This window comes from Thermobia domestica, chromosome 16 (assembly GCF_964235325.1).
Source record: "Thermobia domestica chromosome 16, izTheDome1.hap1.1, whole genome shotgun sequence".
NCBI classification, from domain to species: domain Eukaryota; kingdom Metazoa; phylum Arthropoda; class Insecta; order Zygentoma; family Lepismatidae; genus Thermobia; species Thermobia domestica.
In genome coordinates this window covers 93,839,462-93,860,814 of record NC_137469.1, presented here as the reverse complement: position 1 = coordinate 93,860,814, position 21,353 = coordinate 93,839,462, and the positions used below count along the sequence as shown (strand labels likewise).

The following is a 21,353-nucleotide window of genomic DNA, read 5'->3' as shown; positions in this document are numbered from 1 at the left end:
GGTTCGTCTTGTTCGAAATAAGGCATGCAGCGTTGTATTTTTTCACACTATTTGACGGCCTTAGCTCCGAAACTAAGCCCTTTACACCACATTGCCATATGAGGTTTTTTAATTTTGATGTGGGGTAAAGGACACGGTGGCTCAGTGAAGAGCACTTACTTCTGGTGCATGAGGGGTTCCTGATTCGTTTCTCTGCCAAGTAAGTTTGTGATATGTAATAGACAACATCGTGTCCATGGGTTTTCTCGGGGTACTTCCGTTTCCCCCGCATTCTTATTCCATCAATTCTCCCATCATTCATTTGCATTAACCATTCGTCTCCCTTAGCATAAAGGGCATAATTTGGGTAGTTAAACTGAAATATTTCGTTTCATTTTTTGAATTACATCAGGAATTACTTCGCACAGTTGGTCTGTCGGTATTAACTTTTGAAGCGCTCATGAGTTCATCTTATTATTTCTTTTTGATGTTTCATTTGTATGTTGTATCACCTATAGGGTATTGTGGAAACCACTTAATAATAATAAATATCTTTTAGAAAAGTTTATAGAAGTAGCTAGGATTTTCCAATGCGATATATAAAGAAACCTTGTTATTTTACAGTAGCACTAACATTTAATGGCGTGCTTCATTTTACTCCACTAATAATGTAAACAAAATTCGGTGTTCGGATGCCATTCCTTGAAATCCCATCAACTGATGTAACCATTGCACTCTGTTTCTAATGCCTTTTTAAAAAGTTATATGTTCAGAGAAAGTAGTAGTCTTCTGAGCAGTACTTTCTTAATTATTTGTCTGAAATATCACATATTGAAGACAGTAATCTCATGGTTAAGAATTCAAATAGATAATTGTTTTTTTAATAAGTGTTATTTCTTTCAAATAGTCAAATTGGTTTAACTGTTTTCATGGTTACAGGTGTTCTTTATACACTGTTCTTAAGCAGTGTTGAATAGTATTGTGTTTATCTTGTTGAGAATAAATATAGTATCTTTAGAACGAATTCACTATTTACTTTGTATGCTTTGTAGTTAATGTCTGCAAAATTTTATGATAAAAGGGTATTAAGAGACGCTGTTGTAGAAATTTATCGTTGGAATGAGATTTCAAGATCTTGTATGGATTGCATTTAATGTCCTCTGCTTTGTAAAAATTGAAACTGTAATCCTTTCTGTAACATTTCGCGAATTATGTTATTAAAGTGAAGGAGCTAGGAGCGACAGCACAAGTTCACATTTGTTAAAATTAAACAAGAATCTCTTTATCAAACGATAATGCTGTACAGTATGATCCATCGTAGTATAATTTATGCATAAAATTAATTATCTTTAAAACTACAGTAAATATGATTTTACCCTGAGCTTGTAGGGCACACCGAAACTTTGTAACATAATGTGTGTCTGCAGTTAAAATGTTCTAGCATTAATCTAGGTTGTGTCATGAAGTGAAAAATTACTTGTTTTTCTCTTGATGCGTGACTTCTACAGCAAAACATTATATAATATATTTTACAAGTACTGAAAGGAGGTACCAGAAGTATTGCATGCCGTGCAGCGCAGACAGATACTTAAGGGTAGCAAGGAAGTCTTGTACACGAAAGCCTTTAGATACTCAATTAAAAGAATTTCGGGCGAATGTGGTGTTTTTTAAGCTGTAGTTCCATTTCGATCAAACCGTGCTCCCTTGAAGTGACATCCAAGTATTAAGCATATAGAACTTGAAATGTGGCATTTCAGTATGTTCTAATTCGTGCGATGTTCGAAGGATCGTGTAACATCAGGAAGCAATTCCGATAGGGTTTCTTACAGGAAAATACTATTAAGTTGAATAGAAGTAGTAACGGGTATTAGTCAGTCAGAAAGTTGTGGATGAGAATATGTCCGGACGTGTACATCATGCAAATTAAACGTTCTTTTAACATGTAAAGATTACATCATAATAGAGTAACACGCAGTGTGAACTCCGGATAGGCTGCTCTGGGCTTCGAAATCGATTCAAAATTGTTCATGCACAATTAATTCGTATTTTTCAATGCATGAATTCTTCGTAAATTCAAGTAATGCAGATGTTTTCGTACAAAATTCTTAATGTGGTTTGGCTCGTACTTATCTTAAGTATAAGAGTTGTCGTGCTTATATCCAAATATTTTCAACTCTTCGTAGAATACATTCTCACGCTTTCCTTCCAAACTGCATCGTGCCTATTGTCAATAAGGATTCCGTTTACTTAAGCTTCCAGTTTACAAGCCAGTATTCACCATTTTGACAAGTTTTCATGGTATAGTCGTTTCTCCGTTGTTGCGTTCCCATTGTCAGCTTCATACATTGGATGCGTATCTATTAATATCGGAATTCGTGGATTATTCCATCCTGTGTGATATCTGTCTTACGACTGTCCAGTTTAAGCAGAGAAGGAAGATACAAGGGTCCCAAATAGCAGCTATTGCAAAAGAATACTTCAGTATGTCCTATCAGCCCTTAGGATTTGCCGTATGAACCTAACATCACCCTGTATATAAATTGATTTCTCGAAGCAAAGGACATCAAACTAAACAATGGAGAATAATCGTCAAAATAGTTTGTAGAAATATATCACTTTAGGAAATGAGTAAAAAATACTTTCCCATTTGAATTAGACCATTCTTTTTTCTTTTTTTTCTGAAAATTCGTGTTACTTAGTTTCTAAGATTTACAATATCAGACTGCCTTTTTCTTGTCGAAGTGAACATACGTGGTAAATATTGTCAGATGTCTTGATTTTCAGTAATCGAAATTTGATGTTTTAGGGTTCCTTCTTCACTTTGATAGCCAAGTCAGGCAGAGCTTTGAAATTTGAAGCGCAAATAGATAGAACAAAGGAATATTAGTGCTATCTGAGGTAAAGACACATGGAGTGAGTTTTAAAAACATATCGAAATAATGCTTACATTGATGGGCAAAAGTGTGTAAACCCTTCAAAAAGTTCTTTAGTAGTGAACATTGCCGTCTTGATATGAGAGTAGTTAATCTCTTATGTGGATTCAAAACAATAAACTATTTCCTATGTGAGTAATGTAAGTTTTAAAAATGTGTGTCCTCATAAGCAGCATAAATAATGAAAGCAATGCTTTCAGGTTGCTTTAGAGGATGAAGAAGAAGAGGAAGAGGAAGAAATTAGGCCACCAATCTCTCCAGAACCGAGAGTAGAGGAATCAGACATTGCAGACTTAGACATAAAGGAGGAACCTGTCGACCCAGAGGTAGGAGAGTCCGATAGTCTGCATGCTGTAGAGTGTCACAATGTGATCGGAACAGGTGGTGGGAAAGAATTAGAAACTGCTGAAGTGAAACAGGAAGAGCAGTTGACCCCTCATGACGATCAGGAAGAAACGGAACAGGAAGAAATAGATGCGAAACCTGATGTCGAAGATATGAGACCAACTGCTGAACCAGAGCAAAAATATCCTGAATGTGTTAAACGTGAAACAACAAGTCCTGCACCTGAACCAGCACCACCAGAGGAAAATACAGTATCAGTGAAAATGGAAATCGAACAGCCAGACGAAGAGGAAATTCACGAAGATAATAGTTGTGAAGACGTACGGGAAGAGAGTTCAGAACAAATAGAAGAAGCAAACAAGCTTGATAGTGGATCCTCCAGTGCTGCAGAAGAAACAAGACCACCTTCACCAGAGCAAAAAGACACTTCAGCAAATGCAGTTCAACCTACAAAGCGTAAGGTTAGAATAAGAATTTTTGTTAATGTCACAGTTGTTTTCTCATCTACTTTCTTTTATATGTTAAGCACTATTTCTTGTACTTTGGGATTTTATTGTCACATTTGTACTGTTTCTTACTTTGATGTTAATGGTTTCTTTCAATTTGTTTTTTCCCAGCTTGTTCTTTGGTTATTTCGTGGGAAAGTCACATTTTCTGTAACGCCTGTCCTCAGCAAAATGCTGAGATTTCATAAGAAAATAACGTAGATTTTACCGCTAGTTGCTTTACTCAAATAAACCGTGAAATTTTAGAGTAATATATATATATTTTTTAATTATAACCATAAATTAACATCTATGTATATAAATGTTCTAAAAATAATTAGAGATAAAATTACAAGTTCAGTTAGGTAAATTGTGCTTTAAATTGTATATTTCTATTTATTTCGTGTAGCTAAATTAACAAAATTGAGAACGTAGTAAGCAAAATTAAGCCACAGGAATTTCCCACTAATAATTTATTCTTAGGTTTTTTGAAACTCATGAACAGGAATCAGGTGTTTTACATATATATATATCGTATAATTAATGCTTCTTCAAGATTATAAATATTGTTTCTAAAGTATAGGACATAGTATATGTAACGCTTCCATGGCTCAGGGCGGCATTAGAAATTCATTCTTGAAAGCGTGAAAAATGAAGTTTATTTAATGAAGATTTGGTTGCCTGAAGAAGGAATTTCAGTACTTTTTTCCTGCTTCATTACATGCTCAATATCTTTTTCTTCATATCGAGTGGTTGAGGTTTTTTTTTTTTTTCCCTCTCTTTCTTTCTTCTTTCAAGTTTCAAACTATAATGCAGATGTATTACATTATTTGGCAGCTATAGAGGGTCCTGCAAACACACACTTTCTTTTTCTTTTATAAAATATAGAAACCACGAAGCATACACTTGTCACCGATTATTGCGGTAGATAATAAGTTCAGTATGGAAAAGTTACGTTGAAAATTGAAAATGAATACTGGGATGTCCTTAAAAAGTTTTCTGTTTCATTTCTTATGAAACTGTGAGAATTATACATTCTATTTACACTGATCTGATAATGATAGTATGACTCATGGACCAATATTTTCTCAACAAATAATTTTCTTGTTATTACCAAATCGTTTCAGTTTCGAGATTTACCAAAAAACAAAGTATATACATTGATACAAACATATCGAAAGATAGCCATGTTTTCAGCTGACTGTGTGTAGAAAGAATGTTTTGGATGAAATGGACTTAGATTTATCGTCTGTGGATGCTAAGGAATACTATAGTCTGTATATTAGTCTCGTAATAGTCTGAATATTTTTTACTATGAGTTAAATGTAAGCCTACCAGATGAGAAATGTTGGCTTCACTAAACTTTTCTCTATGTTTTAATGATTTATAAAGTAAACTTCGAAAAGAAATCCTAAAAATTTGGGCGTTTCGTGAGCTCTGACCATGTTCCCAGTGGTACATCGGATGATTCAGATCGGTTTGAATTCCTTAGTAACATGTACATAATTCTGTATATTTTTGCACCAAGATATTTTATTGGTGAATTAAGTTTCATCACCCTCCTATATTCTGGATTGTTCTGCCAGTGATCAGAAGATTTATGTGCATGACACAATCATTGTAGTAAAAATATTGAAGGTTATAAAAAGTATACTCTGGCGGCGTATCTGTCCAGTAACTTTAGTGTTCTAAACGTACGTGTCCCCATACTGCTTGTGTGTATGGAATAACGTACGTATAAAGAAGAAAGAGAGGGGGAAAAGTCCTTCCTGAACTTTTTAGAAACCGAATAAGGTCTACGTGTTTCGACCGAATATGTATGAATTTTAAGCAAGTAGCTGTCAAAAAAACTTCTTCCTATAAGTAATCCTTAGAAATTGTAAAAGCTATCGAAGGAAGTCTAGGGACCTTAGGGAACAAATAAAATTTGCCTTCGCACAGTTGGTAGAGCACCCACTGAAAAAAAGTATGAAAAATTATTTACGGGACCGAGAAAGCAGACGATTCGAAGGCGCGTTTGAATGATCTATACGTAAAATGTTCTTGCACATAAAACCGTGTACTGAACTACCTACCAGTCTGCGACCTGGAGTTAAGTACGCTTTGATTATTAGATAATATCAAAGCAGAGGTGTTTTACTTTATCCCATATGCCACATCTGCGAAAGTGAAAAAGGGATGTTTATTTTCTTCGAGCTAAAGCTCGAAACTTCAAATATTTCTAGTGAAAGCTCGGTGTAAGGTAACCGTGTTTCGAGCGTTTTAGTTATAACTGAGTTTAGAAAGTTTATAACTATTCCAACATATATATATATATATATATATATATATATATATATATATATATATATAAAAGTACCGTGTGAAAAATTATTTTTTTACTTAGACAAGTATTGATACTGTGAAAGCTTACTCCTCGCTTATCGTGTTAATATGACTGCTGCAGTTGTAAATAGTATACATAGTTTGCACAAATAGCACTTCATAAAATATAATGTAACCTTAAAACAGCATAATTAATTCTTGTTTGTATTTGACAAGTGGTACTACTCGATTGCCTTTCAGTTAATTTCTCTTTATTATAAAATTAAATATATCGGGAAAGAGGCCTGTTGTGTAGAGACTTAGTATATTAGGAGTTTCATACTTTAGAAATTCTTGTAGTGAGTTATTCCCCACTATTCACACTAAAACTTCAGCTCTCAAGTAATTTTCTAATGTTAAAGAGTAGTCACGTTCAATAATATAGTATTCTTTAGTATCTTATCCGTGTGTATTCACAAAATTTCATTGTGTTAATTTTTGATCTCTTGAAATTCCTTATTGTAACAAGCTGTTACGTTTGACAAAACATACTCGTTATAAGCTTTTAAAGTAATTTTTAAGAAAAGTGGGAGACATCTCTACACAGATAAATATCGATTGCTATATTTTGAACGTGACTATAATTGCACTATTATTAATAGTACAAGAACTAGTGGTTTCCGCACTTTTAATATCAGGAATAACTTTAAAACTGTAAAGTAACCAAGGTACGTTTGCTTTTTCCTAACAGTTATCTATAACAGAGTATAGAAAGAGAAAAATGACTACGACTACGACGCCAAAATATGAAGAAAAAGTAGAGCAAAAAGATGCTTCTGAGAGTCCATCAGATAAGAATTCATCAGAAAAGGATTCCGATGACGATACTATGTCGCTGCCAACACTTTCGTTAACTACTCTTCCACTTTTTGAGAATCTGAACACTGACAAAGACGAAAAGAAAGGTAAGATTTTCTCCCAATTTTCTTCCTTCATTAGTTTGTGGCAAGTAAATACAGTTGGAACAAAAGAATACCGAAGCGGGAATTCAACAAGAAGTACAAGAAAGCAGTTCTTTCTGATGTCGCCACCTGGACACAGCTGCTTTCCTCTATTTAAATGTTATTTTATGTGATTCTCCTCCTTATAAAATGAAGCATCTGCGAAAGTGCTTATAATGAAACGTATTTTAGTGTATAAGGTTGTTAGATCTTCTCATTTGTAGGTGTTTTTTAAGAACTCATTTTAAGACTTCATCCGTTACAGATAATTTTTAAATGCGCAGTAGAATTTCTGTTCTGAAAATTGTAATAGTGATTTTTAACTAGCGATCAAAGCGAGCACAAATACCCACTTGGACTTTTGGTCAGAAAATGGCACCTTCCTTAAAACCACAAAAATTATTAATACATGTAAAAGACATTTTACTCTGCTATAACATTTCGAATATATCTGTTATGAGCTTTTACAACTTGAGTAAGGTGTGAATCTTTAGCCTGGAATCTTCATATTAAGGAATCAGACCTGCAGTGCAGTGCAGTGTGGTGTAAATCTACCTTTCTGAAGAGAACAGAGAAACAGGAAGTTTTTTTGTGATGTTGGCGCTTTCCGTTGTATGGGTAGTGTGTCAGTTAAGTTTAATTCTGATGTTACATAATTTTTACGAAATTCTTACTACCTATCTCTACTGACCGCTACACCTCTAAATTATTGTAATTTTTTTTAAGAGAACATTTCTCGCATTTTTTTTTTAAGAATGCGATTTTAAACAATAAGGACTGGATAAAAAGTAGTATTATGGAAGTTACAGTACCCATTATGAAGTAAATGTAACTGTTAGTACATCCATAACCAATGGCCGCTTTTGGTGTTTAGCTACTTAGAGGGATGAGGCAGCATTAATGTTTCAAGTACTTTTTAAAGCTGGCCTGCATCTGCCGTCAAGTAGATGTTTTTATATTGGAAAAATATCTTCTACTATCTAATACAAACTAATACACAGTTTGCGTATATTACAATCTATAGTGTTTTTGGTTCAAAATACATTTGATCACTTTTCATTGATACCGATGGTGGCTAACATAGTTTTCACTGTAGTAAGCATGCCAGAAGATTTTAACTTAACAGTCTTCCGACCTAGACAGAATTTTGTAAATCGCTGGTTTACTAAGTGAATGTTGCTCCGGTCATTTCATAGGATGTTGGATTACCTCAAAAGCAATAGTTAGTGTAATTATCTAATTTCATATCGGAAAGGGTTAGACCATTGTTGCATCTGTCCTCTCACATGAAGATACTATCTCTGATTTTCATTTATGGTATTTTGAAATAAAGAGGAAAGAAACTGTTGGAATGATCAGTCGCAGTTTTTAATTTGTTGTTTGCCACATTATAAAGATATTTTTAAGTTTCTCTGGATTACATAGTATCATGGATCTCAAGCGAATTATTGCATTAATATAAAATAATTTATGAAACGTTAATTAGTAAACTTATCTGTATGTACCCATAGAGAATTATAAAGTATATATATTTTGGGATGTAAACTCTTTTTTTTTGGGGGGGGGGTGCGATGTTAGGCACAAATACAAGTTCACTAATTAATTAATTAAACTGTGTCTAATGGATACTATATTTAGTATACATGTTTCCATAAACTTCAGTATCCTGATGACAATGGACTTCTATTCAACGCCAGACCTTATGCATTTCTATTCAACGCCAGACCTTAAACTCTACCTTATCGGTGTTCAAGGCATTTTCCCAATAGTTTTGGGATGAAAGCGTTTATCGCAGGGTATCAAAACTCGATATTTTGTGGTCATGAAGTGGGACGCCATTGACTAACACATCTTTCAGCAAATTGTTAGTCCAGGCAGTGCTCTACTTGAAGGACGAATTGGGAGTTGCTTCGTCTTCTTGGTTCGGAATTAGAAATGTTTGGAACATACTGGCACATTTCCAGTAAACCGTTCTCGAAGACGCTGCTATTATATGTTGCTGCGAATGGCTACCCTTATTAACCTTTATGTTGTCCCATCATTGTTTTAGTCCAAATGGTCGTCCAGTTCTAATCATGAAACTGCAGTGTTACTAATTCCAAAATCTAAAATTAACACTTGAATTAGTCTACTTGAATAAGTTACTTAATATCAGTGCGACTCTTCTGAATCTAAGGCACTCAAGTACGGCGGAACTTGAAAAAGCACCTTGTACAATGAAAATTGTACACCCTACAGCTGCTCTATATTACTGAGATTCAGAGATTAAGAGTGCATACCTTCAGTGTTGGGTGCTTTTGCTTCGTATAGATGGAGTTTATTTATGAGCGAAAGGAATAGTTATAAAAGCAAAAGTCGCTCCGGCGGAAAGTAGGAACCTCCTTTTTCTACATACAGCTTTGCCTAATTCACTAACTCATGACTAATTCATGGAATGACTTCTGGAAGTTCTGGACTGTAACGGTGTTCAAGGTCCTCATCATTGCTTTCTAGATGTGGAAGCATTGATTTCAATTTGAGGAAAAAAATAATCTCAAGGGAACAGGTCTGGCGAGTAAGCAGGGTATAGTAGCACAAACCCTTGTTGAGACCAAAAAACACTTAACAATTAGTGCATTGTGAGGATGGAGCACGAAGTATATGGAGAGCTTCCATTTCTTTAAAGCCTTCGTTATTATTTGGGAAACAGCCTTTTTTCCCCATCGAAACAGCCTTTTTTTCATCTTTATGAGATCTGATACTACTATAGATTTGCATTTCGATCATTAAAAATGATATTCCGAAATGTGTCAATCATTTTAGTTGTTCTTACGACCTGATTGAACGTGAGCTCTCGTCATCTTCTATAGTCTGCCTGCCAGCGTTGTGAACCTTTATGCCATTCATTAACACAGCAATGAGAAAGGCAACTCAAATATTTCCGTTGAATTTTCCCGTAGGTGCACACAGAACTTCATATTCACTCTTTGTTTCATTGTTAAAATAGTCACGAGGTATCATAACACTAGTTATACTGAGTAGCATTATGCGCCACACTAGCGACCAGCCGATGTAAAAATTTGTGCAAGCTTGCACAAAATTACACGTATGTTTCACCACTATGAAAAATTTCCGTGCCAAAACTCATTCCTTAATTGTCGCACTGTGTAAAACTTACGTTTAGAACATTTTCCTCTGTTCTTAGATAGAGAGGCAGTCATTTCAGAAACAAATTTGTTTGTTATTCCCTTGCTTCAGTCTTGTGATAATTTGCTCTGTGCACAATAAATAGATGTATCATAAGATTGGATAAAAGTTCCAAATGTTTTATACAAAAAGTGACAGCGTAATGTGAATTGTAAATATATTGGTCATTTGTAAATGTTACGCAATAAAATTTCTGTTGTATTTAGTATCGCTAGTTCAGAGCGAAGTAGCAGTTACTGATCAATTTTTGCAACACATAACCTGTCATATTTATTGTAAGGAGTTACTTAAAATATATGTCAATGGATATAGATCATTATTTAAATCTAAATTCTTTGTGTAGGTGCAGATGAAAAAGGATCTTCAGAAATGTATATGAGATGGAACTCTGCACCAACGATGGTTGAAAGACAACGGGAGAATCTAACAGAGAGGCTCCGACGAGAATTTGGACTCTTCCTAAGTGATGATGAAGACGAAAAAGGCAAAAGCAAAGGTATGAAATGTTTTCAGTGCAATAAAATTCTTAATATTTCGTTTTATGTGATAAATATTCAAGATGCTAATACCATATAAAATTTGATTGTATTTTCTTGGCCTTATATTTCGTTTGCACCAGCGTGTTGTCACACTTACACATAATAAGCCTAGTTCAATAGCTCAATCACCGAATCTGCAAATTTGAACAAACTGGATTATATAGAAATATTGAATAAACAAATACACCGTAAATTGTCACTAATCCTCTTCAAATATCCCACATTTTTATAATGAAAACCTTACTTTGTTAGCTTCGGTTGTTGTATTCAATAAAGTTTAAAAAAGAAAGTTGTTGGCATTCCATTTAAGACAATATTCACTAAACTTCGATAAATGTCTAATTTGCCTTAGTTTTCCTTTATTTCAAAGTATGATTTTTTTTATATATATATAAATATTACATTACTTTATGGAATGTGAAAATTTATTACATTACTTTGTGTTGTGAAATGTTTTACATACATATATGGTGCACCGGTTCATTTCATTTTGGAAACTCAGTGGGTTTGAGATAAGAGAGTTGACAACTTAGTGATAATAAGTACCCAAAGTAAAAATTATATTTACAAATTGTGATAAGCTTCCGATATTAAAATAATAATACATTGAGGAACCTATATTAATTCCGGTAACAGGGTTTAGTTGTAGGTTGTGAAGTCCAGAAGAGGAATGTTGTGAAAGATAGCCCGTTGACTCAGTTTGCTCCTTAAGCGTCTCAAACTGCGAAAAGGCTGAAAGCTAGTTTTAGGAAGGTAAAGCAGTGGAATGTTGTTGGTAGTTTCGTCATCACAAATTTCGTTCTGGTAATTACAACTACTAGTTGTTTCTCCCAAACCTTCGGCACGCTGAACATTATAGATTAAAATTTTGCTCTTTCCTATTTTGATATAATGAAATTGAAACATAGCAATTTTTAAGTACCAATTAAAGCTGCAAATATCCTACACGCTAGACATATCAATTGGCACCAGGCAGGAGTACAGCCCATTTGGGCGGTATTAGGAGCGTGACACACAGACTGAGACGCTCTTGTATTACAATAAGGATTGGATTTCCTTTCTTATAAGGAGGCCTTCCCGCTCTCTTCCCTCCCAGAAAAAGGAAAAGATCTGAACAGTTAGAAACAAGTGACGAACGCTGCTGGTTGCTCACATGACAGAATTACGCTCACAAAAGTGAAGCGATCGCTGATGGTCCATGTAGTAACAGCTAAACCTTAGTGGTAAAGATCGTTCAGACTGATAGTGGTACCTGGAAAGTTGAAGTTACTGGAGTAAACCACAGTAAGGATTACTGAAAATAATTTCCCTTTTTCTCAGTGCACAGATTTGTCCGTTTCACATTTCATGTGTTTGGAATCATTCTCTGACAGGGGCTAAGTGGAGCCGTCACGAATGTCAGCATATCTTGCACAGTTGTGAAATGTGACCCCTTTAGTGCTAGTTTGAGGTTGGGAAATAGGAAGAAATCTGCGAGGAAGAATGAGAGTAGATGAGCCTGGGGACCACATACTTCACTAAGAACTGTGTCATATTGTTGAGTTGGCTATATGTCTGTGGAATTCCATAGATACAGTTATGTGCTCTTACAAAAATTGATTGCTTCAACTTCGGTTATGTTCGATGCGAAGGACTAGAATCGAATTCTTCATTGTAGAAAACATAATTCCGTTACTCGGTGAACATACGTACCTTGCATGAGAAAACACAGCGTTGCAGAAGTCAAAGTGCACAGTACAGTAAGCTACGATTGACCGGCCGATAAAATTCAGCGGTGTGTTGGTTCTTATTGGACGCCTTGTCTTCAAACATTTTGTTACCCGATAAGTGTTCTGTTAAGTATCGTTCAACACGTGTTCCTGATGATATGCAACATTTATTATTTTATTTATTTCGTAAAGGATCTTTAATATTCCACCGGAACAAAGTTCCGACGTAATCAGCAAGTCTTTCAGAAAATTTTTCGTTCCACTAACAAACTGAATTGCTGCATCGATGCTTTTGTATGTTACTACCTGAAATTTTCACGGTGTTAGACTTCGTTTATTGTGACCCAAACTTTCACCGTTCTCCTGTCAGTACGTTCATACAGCTTCTTGTGGATGCTGTAATAACTCATAGTTGTTGAGACTCATCGAATCGTTTGATCATGGAACACTTAAAAACAGTTTGTGATTCTTGGAAATGCCGGTCTTTTAAATGTTACTGACATTTATGTGAATGGATCGTGGTTATTATTACAGGTTCAAGATGCGATCATTCAGAATCCATTCTTAGTAAAAACTGTTGTACTGTGACGGCCTTGGATTCCCGCGAAACTCGACTTATTTGTTAACGAATTACGAATAATGAGTTTCACCCAGTTACATTGTATCTGCGACCAAAATGACCAAAGCATGGTGTCCACCCAACCGTCAATAAGCCATGAATTTCGTATACAATGAAAAATCCTGGATAAGCGATGAATTTCGTTAGCAAGCCTTGAAAATGAAAATTTTTAAATTTATAGAAAGAAACTTATGAGGAAAATAAAAACAGTTTTGAATCGCAGAACTGTAATTTGAAACTGAAATTGAAAAATGTTAGGTCGTGAAACCCGTGGAAAAGCTATGAATTCAATTATTTAGCTTCGAGTTGGAATCTTGGAAATGGATGCAAATGAATCTCTGTATTACTCATGGTATGCCACCTACTTTGACATTATTAAAGCCAAACAGAGTTGTGTTTGGTCAGTTCTCAGGTGACTACTTGTCTCTCAAGCTAGTGTTGGCATATTGTGAATATCATCAGGAACTTCGTGAAGAGGAATGAGGAGGTGCGTGAATGAAATAAGTACCAAACTGCGATGAGGAAAACCAACATTAACGGCGAAGATGAGCAGATGTGTCGATAGATGGTACATCATTTCGGAGGCACAAGTGCCAAAACAGTGTCTTGTATATTCAGTTACAAGTGTTCACCATACATAGATCTCCCGTATTATAATTGTCGATTTTCCTTCTGAACGGCACTGATAAAGAACTTCATTGATTCCATCAGTCTGAATAGAATCTGATATGTCTTGTTCCCATGTCTTATTCCCGTTTTCTTGCTGAAAAATCTCAGATTTCTAAAGAGTATTCTTGTATGTCAAACTGTACATTTTTATATACAATATGTGATCAAAAAGTACGGTGAATACAGTTGTACAGTGCCATCTATCGATGTTGTATCCTTTTCAGCTAGTAAGCCCGGTAGCCTAAACCTTTGGTACAGTCAGTGTCAAGTTTGAACGAGTTATGACATATTAGTTGGCTTTCAGAGGAAGAAGAGTGAGGAGTGTCTGTCGCGCGCCAACGTTGAGATAAATCAAATTTTATGTAAGCTTATTACTTCGTTTTTAATAAAGTGATTCACCGTACTTTTTGATCATATCTCGCATATATAAATTTCTAATGTGTAGTTTGAAGCAGTGCGTAACGAAGGTAATGCTCCCTTACTTTCTAGACTCGAAGCAAATGAACGTAGAAGTACAGTTCAGTTAAGGTGGACACTCGTGACTACATGTTCGGACAGGTCTGAAATTACTTGGATTAAGTCGAAACTGACAGTCGAATGTAAGAAAATTTTCACCGTGAAAAATAACAATTGCATTTCAAGTTTTCATTTTTAAAAATCACTACTTATGTATATCTATTTTGTATTTTCAGGACAGACGGAAGGAAAGGAAAAAGAGAAATCCCATAAATCAAGCGGAAAAGATGGCGAAAAGAAGTCATCTAAGGGAAGTGCCGCGCCGCCACCACCACCACCACCACCCCCAGACTCCCCTCCCCCTCGTGTGCCGACGATAGTGAGTGTTTTGACGGCTGCTTATGCACAGTCAACTCAAAAAAATACCTTAAAACCTCTACATCCAGGTGTGAAGCTTAGTGCAGTGACTATTCCTACGTACCCTCCTAATGGACCTTCGCCTGCACAGAACCAACTGCAAACGAGTTACCCGCGACAAAATGGACCTTTCCCGTATTCTGCTGCTCACCAGTATGCAACACACAATTCCGGTTTCACTGCTGGTCATGCCGCCTCGAATGCAAAGCCATTAGCAGCAGCTTACGCAACGACGCAGTTCCAGGGAACCCGTCCAGCAGCCCCTTACTTGACTCCAATCCCACCTTCACAGTTCCAGAGCGCAAATTGTCCAACAACACAATACAGACCTCAGTACAACGCGAAAGCTGCGCAGCCTACATCCCAGTTTGTTCCTGCAGTAAGTACACCGGCAGCAGGGATCGCCAAGACTTTGACACCGGCAACGTTTGCGGTTCCGGCTCAAGCACTTGCAGTTAGGCCACCTCGACCGCCAACTCAAACATCTCAGATTGGTGTGGCACATGTAATGCCAACAGTAACCGCAATACCTACTGTTAGGCCTGGTAAACCGTTCTTCACCCAGTCATACTACCCGCAATCACGATCGTAGCTTCAAAGTTCCAGTGCCCTGTGTTTGGGGATGTGTAAATAAGTGTAAATATACATTTTTTTTTTAAATTACTGAAATTGTGCACAATGACTGAAGCAGAATGGGAACCTCTGTGTAGATTTATCATTGACTTAGTCATCTGTTTTTCTTAAGTACAGTAGGTTGTACGTCAGTTAAAGTGGAAGATTTTATTATGACGATAAGTTGTGGACCTGATCCTGGCCTAAGCAGCAGAAAGTAATCAAGAACTTCATGGTAAGACTTCCTTGCAAACAGAACTGTGCCTTGTGACGAGGGGAGGAAAAACTTTCACACGTGAAGACAGACCTATTAAGATTTAAGTGCTTATTTGTGCTCAAATCTTAGTGTGTGGAAACAATATTGCATAATATTAATGATGACGTATGTAGATGTGAAATAATGTATATACTCTGCTCCCAGTGACGCAGTGAATTCTTGTTTCTTACTGTCCACTCTTTTCTTTTGGGGCTCCCATCCTGCTGTTGTCAGAACATGACACAAACTACATGACTTCCTGCCACAGTGTAAACATAATGTAATTGCATTTACGATAGAAGTCTTATTTTTGTGGTCTTTACATAGTGGTGTACAAAAAATCTGTATGTATGTTGGCTTTAATTTAAAGAAATCAATTGTTTTGTTCATCAGGATGTTTCTCTTTTTTTAAAAAAATATGTGAAAAAGTTAAAAAATGGTTTATTTCTATTTCAAGAGTCTACGCTCCTATGGATGTTCTGGTGCACTTTGGAGTACAAATAATTTTTATATGTCTTTGTAAATATGTACTAGAGCTCCTGGTTCGTGTTTAATTCTTAAAACTCAAAATACTTGTTTTTAAGGCGTTTGTGCCCTAGTGAATATTTTATTCTGTACAGAGTGTTGAAATGGTAGCAATCCCATTCTCAAGATGAATGTCATGGTGTTTAAAATTAAAGTTCAATTATCTTGTACATATGTTAAAAAACTTCTTACTAAGCTGCTGCTCTTTAAAATGTAAAGCTCATTCTAGAGAACATGCGAAGCATTCAATGAGAAATAAAGATTTAAAAATATGTTTGATAGAGATAATAAATTGACAATATCCCCAATCCTTACAGATGCCTAAATTAGTGCTTGTATGTATGGTTTAAACAAAAGAAATCTCCAAGATGAGCATGGAATTACGCGAATTACTGATCAGAAAATTAAAAATTAGGAACACAAAAGTAGTTGTGAAGCACTCAGTTGGGCCTTAATGGGTTTCAATATGTCGCCCACGTGAACGCTTCATAGCCTTTATAAACTATGGAAAATTTCAATTTCATTCCTTGTAAAATTTGAAGCAGGGCGTCCTAGAATATAGACAGTACTGAAAAGTAGTGGTAAGATATTCTTACATAATTTTTATGGTAACAGGAAATTTGTACAAATCTGTTTTTACCTCCTTGCTGCTTCGTTGGCCCAACTTTATTTTGAGAAACCTGGTTTCAATTGCGGAAGGTGGTCATGGAGCAGATCCAACATTAAGTAATACATAAGCGTAACTTGGCTGATATGGTTTGGGGGGGGGGCATTCGTGCGCATATATATATATATATGTCATTCTCAACCTTTGTCGATCCACTGCTGGATGAAGGTTTCTCCAATTCTTTTTCATATGTATCTATTTTAGGCAGTTCATTTCCACATTGTATTACGTTTTCTGGGTCCTTTACGTTCCCTTAGGATCCAGTTACGGATTGCTTATAAAGTTTGAATTTGGAGTGGCAGCTACATGGCATGAGCGTGAACTGCAAATCTTTTCTTTCATTATTAAGAGACAACAAGTTTTATTTATTGACTGTAAGATTCACAAGCTGTAATTAGAAGTGCATAATATACATTGCTCACTTGTGCATATGTAAATTTTTCTTTGTTTTGACAAAAATATATTTACAAATTTCCACTTGGGCAGGTAGTCTTCGACTTTAAATTGTCAGTTTTTGAAACCAACCATATATTTGCTTCTAACGTTTTAACCAAATACTTAGCACCGTAGTTTCGAGAAACCCTCTATGATTTTAGATCACCATTGTGTAGTTGGAGTGTGGGAATGATATAAATACAACTCAGGCAAATATCCAGTCTAACTTTAAGTCAGTTTTTGCAGGTGAGACCTAAAATTAAACCTTAGCCTCTGTGCTAAAAATTGTTTTAGTCAATAGCCGGAATGTCTTTCCCTAGAATTATTTGGCGGAACACAATGACGCAAAACGAAAAGTTCTAGATTAGTTCTAATATCGTGCTTTAATAGGATATTAATCTGCTTAAAATATGACAATAATAAACTGAAAAGACTACAAATTTGGAGCGAGACAAGTACAGCACACGAAATGAATTCGGACACCACACTGACTTACTGGAACGGAGAACTGGTGCGTTCCGGCCGATTTTAAGCCCCGCTTAGCCAATCTTTCCCTGATCTTTGCCCAATCTCTCATATTGACCTGAGCCTTAAATGTTGTTGAGGGATTACCTGGAACAACCTATGAACACAATATCCACGTAATTATTCGTTTATCCCAGTTCTTAATAGTTTCTTTCAGAAAAATCTCCAAAGAGGGTATTTTAAAAGTAAAGAGGGGTATTATAGTTAAACATATGTTTCTTGATGCCCTGATTTTCTCTGAAAATTTGCCTGAAAGGTATTTTGCACTTGAGTGTGTGTGTGGAGGGGGGAAGCTCTGTGAAAGAAATATTGCTTATCAATAAGGAAATCATAATATTAAGAAATCCAAATATTAGCCAGTAAATATCACATTTATAATTTTAACTTAAAAAGTTAATATTCACTTACCGCTAGAGCTCACCATGAAACGAAATGTAATGATATGGAAACTGGAGTTGAACTGTTAATAGAGCTGCAGCCGCCTTCCTCGGAGTGTTGCTTCTGAGTCAAATTTGTTGATAATCTGAGAAACGTTAATGTCGTAAGACCTTTCTATGCACAACACAGCTAAACTACAAAGTCTTGACCCATAGTGCTACGAACGTGTGTTTTTAGCCTTCTCAGGCACGAAAAGGAACGTTTCACTGGTTGCGGAACTGACAGGCACGGTTAGGAAAATCTCATAAACATAGTTCAAGTTTGGAAAGCTTTCGTAAAGGTTCAATTCTGAAAACAAATTTAGACGCGATTAAAATACATTTTCAGTCTGTTTCTCTCTGCACACAAATTGGAGAAAACTGTTAACTCTGATGTCAGCTCAACTTTGGGGATTTTGTAGGTGTTGCTGATAATTGTGATACTTTCTGCTGATGGTTTGTGTTGATTCAACACGTCGTGGAGGGAATGAAGAACCAGCATATCATTTTCTTTGAACTTATTGCTAATATCTGCGACAAGGATATCAATAACGGAATAGTACACTTCGCGTCTAATATTCAGCTGCTGTCTCACACTCGGAAAAAGTATCACCACCACCCAATGCTGGTGGGATTCGTCTTCGTAGAACGTTCGGTGCACTACATCCCATGATTTCTGCAATTTCTTTTGTTTCTGTCCACAGCGTATTGAAACTTTCCTCACTCAGTAAGGACTGAAGGCTACAGATAGTGGCTTGCGACAATTTTTTCACAGTAGAAAAATTGGCACGTTATTCTGTAAGTGCATGGAAAGTTGATTCGTGTATTCAAGAACACGTCTCATCAATTTAAGACAAAACAGAAATAATAAGTCATGAACATTTTTTAACAGGGAATGCGCGTCTGGGCCGTAAATTTGATCGTGATCTGCTATTTCCTCTAAAGTTTTAACTACTGGTCCAAATTTTCTTGAACTGCACGAATAGCTTTCAATCTACAGTTCCATCTAGTGTCGCTCAAAGATTTTAATGTTATCAAATGCTTTAAGTTTTCTCCTTGACGTAGAATATTTTCAAAAATAGCGTGCCATATTGACGACGCTTCTATGAAGGAATGCAAACTACTCAGAACACCAAACATGTTCAAAATCGCAGACAGTTCTCCGCACATATCAACAATACATAAGTTCAAAATGTGAGCGTAATCGTTCACGTCCATGATCATGTTTGCAACGCCAGAGCAAGGGCGCCAATTTCAATTTTTTTTTGGGGGGGAGGTATTCAGATGCAGAAGACATATATGAGGATTTTAAGACAAATTGCATTCAAATTATGCCAAATATTGTATATTCTTAAATACAACAAGGGGGGCCAGCTTTAAGGGGGAGGGGCCGGGCCCCATCGACCCTCCCAGAATTGGTGCCCTTGCGCCAAAGTACTGACCACGCATAGCGGCTGCACCACCGTAACATTGTCCTCGGATGTTATCTACGCTCAAACCCAGTGATACTAACATATTTGTTAACAGTTTGGACAAACTTTCGCCATCTGTTTTTTCTGTCTTGTAAAACCCGATAAAACTTTCGTGAACGTTTAATGTTTCATCACAGTATTGCAAAACAATTGATACTTGTTCATGTCAGTAGTAGTGGTAGACGTTGGCCCGAATGACTCATCCTCATTCTCTTTTATGACCGGGATTTTTGAACTCCGTTCCCTTTTACGGCTAAGATGAATGCTTTGGTTTCTCGATTCTGATTGGCTGAGAGAGGTCACGTGACGTTAGGCCCCGCCCACGCGGGAAATTCAAATTTTCAGGTCACGTGGTATGACGTCATGAGTCACCCCGCGGGGAAATCCCTCATTCTCTTTTATGACCGGGATTTTTGAAATTTGTTCCCTTTTACGGGTAAGATGAGTACTTTGATACCTCATTCTGATTGGTTGACAGCTGTCACGTGATCTTAGACCCTGGGATATTTGAAAATTCGTTCCCTTTTACGGGTAAGATGAATGCTTTGGTACCACGATGCTGATTGGTTGATACCTTAAAGATACCTTTTTGGTACCTTAAAGTTCCCATGGAGGGTTCAGCCTCCTCTTAAATAACCTTTTTGGTATCATGATATTGTACTGAAGTTTACCTTAAATATTATCCTTGTCTTTGACAGATAAGATGATTACCAGCGGGAGGGGGGGGGGAATCCTTGTCGCTTGTAGATTTCTTATAACACATTGTTGTGAGTTTAAGCGATTTTTTTTTAAACGCTCAGTAAGCGCTTCATTAATGGAAACAGTGTTGCCAGATTTTTTCTTACCTAAACTGCTCCGATTCTTTTCGAAACGGTTCCGGCAGAGTGCAAGAAATTTTAAACTAAAATTTTTTTCGAACTAAAGAAATTTTGTAACTAAAAATTTTCGAACCAAAAAAAATTGAAACAAAAACTTTTCGAACTAAAAATTTTGAAACAAAAATTTCAAAAAAAATTTCGAACTAAAAAATTTAAACACAAATTTTTCGAACAAAATAATTTTAAACTAAAAACTTTCGAAATAAATTTTCAAATCAAAAAATTTTCGAACTAAAAATTTTGAAACAAAAAAGTTTTAAACAAAAAATTTTCGAACTAAAAATTTCAAAAAAATTTCGAACTAAAAAAAATTGAAACAAAATTTTGTCGAAGTAAAACATTTTTTAAAAACAAAAGTTTCGAACTAAAGATGTAAATCACATCTAAAAAATTTTCAAATCAAACTTTTTATCGAACTAAACTTTTAAAATTTTCGAACTAGAAATTTAAACCAAGTTTAAGAAAAAATCCTAAGAAATGTTTTTTCAGGAATCGAACTCAGGTCTTTCAAACCAAAGATGTGTATGCTAACCGCTTAAATGAATTCGGTTTTAATCGATCTTGGTGGGTTTCGAACCATGGTCCTTGAAAAGGATACACATATACTTTAAGAAAATAAATCTGACAGTGTAACGCTTCTCAAATCAAACTTTTTATCGAACTAAACTTTTAAAATTTTCGAACTAGAAATTTAAACCATGTTTAAGAAAAATCCTAAGAAATGTTTCTCCAGGAATCGAACTCAGGTCTTTCAAACCAAAGATGTGTATCCTAACCGCTTAGCTATGAATGAATTCGGATTTAATCATGCTTGGTGGGTTTCGAACCATGGTCCTTGAAAAGGATACACTTATACTTTAAGAAAATAAATCTGACAGTGTAACGCTTCCGTTCGTGGATTAAAATAAAATGCTGATAGACTTCT

The 21,353-nt window shown here is 35.8% G+C and overlaps 1 protein-coding gene across 3 annotated transcripts in view; it reads left to right on the top strand.

Annotated features, from left to right (window-relative positions):
* LOC145673251 (uncharacterized) overlaps positions 1-16,307 on the top strand; it is a 98,685-nt gene extending 82,378 nt beyond the window's left edge. For 2 of the 3 annotated variants that reach the window (XM_081742770.1, XM_081742768.1), the window contains exons 15-18: positions 3,113-3,718; positions 6,798-7,011; positions 10,577-10,729; positions 14,462-16,307. In XM_081742770.1, the coding sequence (XP_081598896.1) occupies positions 3,113-3,718; positions 6,798-7,011; positions 10,577-10,729; positions 14,462-15,234 (1,746 nt within the window). In that variant the 3' untranslated portion in view covers positions 15,235-16,307. The remainder of the gene's footprint in view (positions 1-3,112; positions 3,719-6,797; positions 7,012-10,576; positions 10,730-14,461) is intronic. The other variant, XM_081742771.1, reaches the window with a different exon arrangement.
* The last annotated feature ends 5,046 nt before the right edge of the window (positions 16,308-21,353 follow it).